General features: G+C 48.9%; 1 protein-coding gene across 1 annotated transcript; it reads left to right on the top strand.

The window, feature by feature from the left end:
• Positions 1–529: 529 nt before the first annotated feature.
• Positions 530–1,697, top strand: LOC107312343 (gallinacin-12-like). The gene is made up of 2 exons (XM_032443938.1): positions 530–880; positions 1,272–1,697. The coding sequence occupies exons 1-2, from the start codon at positions 748–750 to the stop codon at positions 1,418–1,420; spliced, it is 282 nt and encodes a 93-aa protein (XP_032299829.1). The 5' UTR covers positions 530–747; the 3' UTR covers positions 1,421–1,697.
• The last annotated feature ends 4,729 nt before the right edge of the window (positions 1,698–6,426 follow it).

Below are 6,426 nucleotides of genomic sequence, written 5' to 3'. Positions count from 1 at the left end.
CATCAAGTCCAACTTCCCACCCAATGAACAGGGACTTCTACAGCTAGAACAGGTTGTTCAGGTTTTGGCACTCGACTGCCTCAGATTAGGATACGTTAGTCCAAATTTTTAGCCCCAGTCTTTCAGCTGTCCAGCTTAGAGTGTATTCACAAGAACAATGGTATTAATGCAGTGGAAGGATCACTGTGGACATCAGCCAGGCAAGGGTAGCTGGAATATCACACGCAGATTTTACAGCCAAAGCTACATATCATATCTCTCACATAATTCCCATCGAGTGGCACATTGCTGAGCTAACCAGCCACCTCCTCCATCAGTGCTATGTGGTCATTACGCTCAGGAACAAAACCTCCCAAATTTCTCAGAAGCCAGAGCTTGAATGGCCTTTTTGGCAGGAAAAATCACGCCCAGGTTTCAGTTGGAGCAAATATTCACAGGAGCTCAGATAGAAATGAATCACTCCCAGCTTGCAGCAACTCCAAGAGCGAGTCTTTCTTTGCAGGTTGCCACCGCTCAGCCCATCATCTCTCTGGGCACTTTGCTGGTGGAGGACGGAGAAATTCCTGCACCTCGTTTTTCCTGGCAACCCACCCACCCAAAATACCAGCTGCCAGGTAGAGGAAGCAAAAGTGAAGCAAACAGCATTGTTTGGAGCTGCGGCACTGGGTCAGAACGACACAGGGGATTGCTGAGCGGTGAATGTCACCAGGATATAATTAACTCCTGCCTGCTCCCTCCCTCCTCAGGATGCCATCCCGCCTGCCAGCATCATGCAGAAGCTTCTGCACAGTCTCACGCTCAGCCCTGCTGCTACCCAGCAGGACCAAAGTGATGGGGAACCTTTGTGTCGTGTTCATCTTCATCTCCCTGCTCGCTCACGGTAAGGCTGGGGGTGGTAAGCTGGGGAGGAAGCTTTCCTCGCTGTGTAACGATACCATGATGCTATAGGTAGTGATGGGGGAAGGTGTCCTCAGGTTTCTGGATGAAGTAGTGGGGCACCTTGGTGAGAAGCATGACTTCATCCCCTGGAGTAATGCTGTATCACCAATCTGGGAGCAGCCTGGTTGGGGAACCTCAGTGCTCTCTTGCTCTGGGGTTGGGATTTGGAGGCTCTAAGAGAAAACTTCCTCCTTCCTCCAGGCTGCATCTGGTACATGGGATGCTGGGGGTGCTCCATGCTGCTGTGTGTGCCCAGGCTGTAGGTGCAGCAGGATGACGGTGCCCAAGGAAGCACTGTGTATTTTCACTCACCAGCTCACTCCTCTTTGCAGGAAGCACTCAAGGCCCAGACAGCTGTAACCACGACAGGGGCTTGTGCCGAATGGGGAAATGCATCTTTGGGGAATACCTGGCTAAGTACTGCTTTAAACCCATCATTCTCTGCTGTAAACCTTTATCACTGACACCCACCAAGACCTGAAGGTGCCCGAAATGCAGTGGATGGAGAGCAGCAGCTCCACTAGCAAGGACCATGTTGGGAGGACATGCAATTCCTTTCTATGGGGGAACTGCTCCAGCTCTCATTGGCTGTGGATTCACTTGTGGACCTTTTCCTTTCACTGTGACTTTTTAAAGCAGAGCCACACAGACTATATATTGTCCCATTTGGCATCCAGCTGCTACCTGTCATGCATAGGTGAGAAACTGCCTTTCTCCTTACCCAGAAACAATAAACCTGAGGTTTAACAGAACAGCAAGTGCTCGTCTGTCACTCCTGCTGACACCCAGCACTCTTCCCATCCCATCCTGGGGAGAAGAGTTGCAATGGGGCAGCCTTCTTCTTCATTGCTTTCAGTGCAGCCTGATTTAACATAAATACAAGTGCATTCTGTGTATTCACATGCAAGTGCATTCAAGTGCAACCCCCCGCACTTACCTACTCATTCTTCCCAAACTGTGCCAGGTTTCTACAGGCAATGGGAAGGGCTGTATGAGAAATATAGCACAGAAAGGGAATGAGGATGCTCCACATGCTTACATGGCCCTTTGACCATTGGCAAAGGCCATAGCAGGAGCAAATGTGCCATCATTAAGTCTTTCCCGAGCTCAATCAGACAGTGCAGGACTGTTGTGGGTTCACTCCTCTTCCACAAAGCAGCAGAAGGAAGAGAGACCCCAGAATTGCTTACTGTAAGTGGAAGGAGGGATACGAATGTTGTCCATTGTTGCCCTTAGGCTGCATTCTGGTGCTCCTCCTTTTCTCCCAGCAATAACCTCAAAGCAACTAGCAGCTTTCTACATACAAGGTGAGGATGGATGGAGCACCTGATGGAGGTGCTGCAGGGCCATTGCAGCAGGTGGCCTTTAAAGGTCAACTCAAATGATTCCATGATTCTGAGCTGCACCAGCCAAACTCCACTTGCTCTCCAGACCCACCCTGTGCCCTCCTGTGTGTCTTCAACAGGAAATGTTGGTCCCCCCTGCTTTGCCAATGTGCTCTTGATCTCTGATTCCAGGTTAAACCGCATCTCTCCAGGTCAATCACTTCTGCAAAGGCAAGAAAACAATGATGTAAATACAGAGTTATGCCAATTAGCTGAAGCATTGGCCAGAGCCAGGGAAAAGTCCTCCCTGGGGGATGAAATTCTTGCTCTGATGAACCAAACAGGAAAATTCCCATTGACCTCACCATGCTCAGAGCCCAGCGCCAGAGGTCTGGCATTGAATCATCTGCTTTGATTCCTGATTCATGAGCAGCCTGGATCTTCTCCCTGGGTCATCATAGCACAGTCCAGGCCATTGAGGCACACAGGGAAATGCCAGCCCTCCCCTGGAGATCCCCACAAACAGACAGGAGTGCTTGGGAACCACTGCTGCAAACAGAGCCTGGAGCCAAATTCCTCCCCACTCTGCAGGCTGCAGCCCAGCTCTCCAGCACACACAACACAGCGGGCATTTAAATCAAGGCTCTTTTCCAAAGCAAACAGTTTCTTCCTCAGATTCATCCACAAAGTTTGTGATTCACGCCTCTTATCTGAGGGACTGTTAGCCACCATATTTATGGCCTGTTTTCCTATGAAAGTGCAGCGTATGAGCTCATCATCTCGTCCCGTAAATCTCCTTGCCAGACGCTGGGCCTTCTGCCCTCTGTATGTTTTGAAGCTGTCAACCAGCCAAATTTCCATCAGGGTGTCACCTGGAAATGCTCCTCTTGCAGTGGTGTAATGGGATGCTAGACACAAGCTGCTGCAATAAGGCATGGCCCCATTCTACCCTATTTTGTGTGTTCCGTTGCTTACCGATATAGCTGGAAACATAGGCCCAGGTTCACACCTACCAGCTAGCATGGCTGTCTCATAAACCTCAGAGCATCCCAAATGGTAACACATTGTATTAAGGCAACTTGAGTGGGTGCTAAGTCCCCATTGACTTCAGTCAGCACTCAGATATCTTACGGACCTGAAGACCTATATTTTCCAGGGAATAGGAATGGCTGGTATGGCCCAACAGATGTCTGTAAGCCTGACCATGAGTAGGGTTTTAGCATTATTTCCTAAACATCAATTCTGTCTTGTGGGCCAGGAGGCACAACAGCCTTCTGGACAGAGCTTGCTCCCAGAGCATCCCCTGCGATGCTAGGAGGGTGTCAGTTGGCTTAGGGGGGTATGCCAGGAGTCTAGAAGAAGGTGCTGAAGGTGAATATGGTCTCACTGCTCATGGTCTCATGGTGAAGAATAACTTTAGGGGAAAGAGTGGGAGCTGAATTTAGGGGAAAAAAAAAACTGGCTGCAGATCAAGGAAAATCTTTATTGAAGGATATCACCATGTAAAACTTCTCTCCCCTTGAGAAGACAACAGTCTGGGCATATGAGAAATCCCACACCGGTGTAGCAAGAAGCATTCTGATGTTTCCAGATAGAGCTCACCCTCTGAGCTGGCCAACTAGGAATAAGTCACAGCTTTTTGCTGGTCATCATTGGGAACACTGTGCCCACCTGGTAGCCTGGCTCTGCTCTAAACCACGCATCCAGAATGCCAGCATGCACATCTTCCAGTCCCATCATCAGAGAAAGACACATCCAAGAGTTCCACTCTTTTGGGGTTGTAGAATTGTATCACAGTATTGCTTGGGTTGGAAGAAACCTTAAAGCCCATCCAGCCCCAACCCCTGCCATGGGCTGGGTGCCCCCCACCAGCTCAGGCTGCCAAGGGCCCATCCATGGCCTTGGGCACCTCCAGGGATGGGGCACCCACAGCTCTGGGCAGCTTTAAGTAAAGGATTCCTTCCTAACGCCTTACCTAAATCTCCCCTCCTTTAGTTTAAAGCCTGATGAACTGCCCTACTACCAGTATGCAGAGCACCAAGACTTCCAGAGCCTACACACACCCTTACAACCACCCCTCCTGCACACAGACCCACTGCTTTTCTCCAGGCTGCGTGTGGCCAGCTTATAGGACACCCAGTTTAAATACACAGTGTCCCACAACCCAAAGTCCAACTGGTGAAGGGCCCCTTATCTGCTCTGTTTGATGAAGGTAATCCCTGTACTTTTCAAGAAGCCCAAAGGCCACATCACGTCCCACTACATTACAGTACTTTTACATTCTCTAGCGCTGGCTGGTGCCCAGCCTGTGAATTAAAGGCCATCAAGGTGACTTAAAGAGGGAAAATGAAAGACTTAGTGATGCCCTCTGCTGCTTCATTGCTGTAAAAAAATACCTTTATAACGTCCCTATGTTTTCTCTTCATTTCTGTGCTGTTTGGAGGAGATTTCTCCTTGCTGTTTGCTTTGTGTTGTTTGCCAAAGTTGAAATTCAGGTCCCACGTCTGCTGATTTCCTGGAACTGATCCGGAGAACTAAAACAAACCAGCATCAGGCTGCAATACACACTCTTCTCCTAAAGATCCTGCTAATTATGGGGACATATCCCAGCTTTCCTATGTAACGAATTCATAAAGGAATACGTTGAATTGCCATTTTTCTTGGCAGCTGAAAACAAAAGTTTGGCAAACTATCTCTTTGCAGACCAGAAAGTTAGGAAATGTGAGCAGACCTTTGGTTTTTAAGGATCCAATGCTTTCCAAGCCAACTTAGCACTGTTGGGGAGCCCTGAGTAGCAGGAGACTCTGGGTTTTGTCACACTGGACTTTGTCAAACGTGTACAGAGACTGGGAGCTGGAACTGAGGAAAAAAAAAGAAGACAAAACACTTTGATCCTGAAAACACTTGGATGGGTTTCCAACGTCACATGCTGGAGTTGACATACGCACCAACAGCCAGGCTGGGTCAGCCCCAACATCCTGTCTCCAGCAGCAACCAGGAGCAGACTCCCCAGTGCTCACTGCAGTTTGTTGACAGAAACCTGCTGCTATTTTTTTTCCTTTATTTTCTTTTCTTTTGGCTTTTTTTTTGTGTGTGTGTCTTTTCCTCCCCCTGAACGTGAGGTGTCCGAGAGCGGGCAGTTCCCAGAGCAACTGTTTGCCGTCATGTTGAAATGCATCTGAGATTGACAAAGTTCCCTCCGCTCCTGGAGCGTTACACAACTCTCAGCCTTATAAATCCAGGATTTCCCTCTTCTCTATCTCCCTGCGGCCCTCCTGGTGGTGGGAAGCCCACCCACGTTCAGCCATGAGGATCCTCCAGCTGCTCTTTGCCATCGTCGTCATTCTCCTCCTCCAGGATGCTCCTGGTAAGGATCAAATATTTGCAGAGGTTTGTGTAGGGCTGTGGAGAGATGAGAGACAGGATTCAATCACCAGGTAGAGGCAGACAAGATAGAGAAGTCAAGTCAAGTCAAGTCAAGTCAAGTCAAGTCAAGTCAAGTCAAGTCACGTTTGACTTGACTCTTGCTTCCAAGGAACAAATCTGCTCTCTACAAAGCAGGGAGAACACAGTGACAAACAGAAGGCAAGTTTCTTGAGAAGGAAAGTGGGGAGAAAGATTGAAAGGTCATTTTGTTTGTTTGTTTGTTTCATTTCTTCTGGGATTCTGCTTTAATAGGGAAGTCTTCCTTAGCTGTGCTCTTTGACTGGTTGCTTGTATATAGAACCATAGAGTTGTTTGAGTTGGAAGGGACCCTTCAAGGCCATCTGCTCCAACTCCCCTACACTGAACAGGGACACCCACAGCTCCATCAGTGCTCAGAGCCCATCCAGCCTGACCTTGGCTGTCTGCAGGGATGGGGCACCACCACCTCTCTGGGCAAGTGCACATGTGAGGAATTCAGGTCCCATCCTGCCATAGGGTCACTGCAGTGTTACAGGGACTGTGATGGTGTAACTTCCATAGTAACCAACTCAGATAATCAAGAAGAGGAGATCTGTCACCTTGGTGTGCTTACTCTCTCCTTTATTTAACTTAAGCCCTAAAGATAAAAGGAGAGAGAAGGACTTGCCCACTGCCCTGATGTTGCATACCCATCAGTGTATATCTCCTGGTGTTCCTGCTGCATATAAAGGTGTTGCCCAAGGGATCCACCTCACTT

Source organism: Coturnix japonica, chromosome 3, assembly GCF_001577835.2.
Source record: "Coturnix japonica isolate 7356 chromosome 3, Coturnix japonica 2.1, whole genome shotgun sequence".
Lineage (NCBI taxonomy): Eukaryota > Metazoa > Chordata > Aves > Galliformes > Phasianidae > Coturnix > Coturnix japonica.
Note: the sequence above shows the minus strand (reverse complement) of the source record. Positions and strands in the feature narration are given on the sequence as shown.

Coding starts and splice junctions, on each gene's coding strand:
- LOC107312343 (XM_032443938.1), top strand. CDS start 748: ATGCCATCCCGCCTGCCAGCATCATGCAGAAGCTTCTGCACAGTCTCA. Junction 881..1,271: donor CATCTCCCTGCTCGCTCACG/GTAAGGCTGGGG, acceptor TCCTCTTTGCAG/GAAGCACTCAAGGCCCAGAC.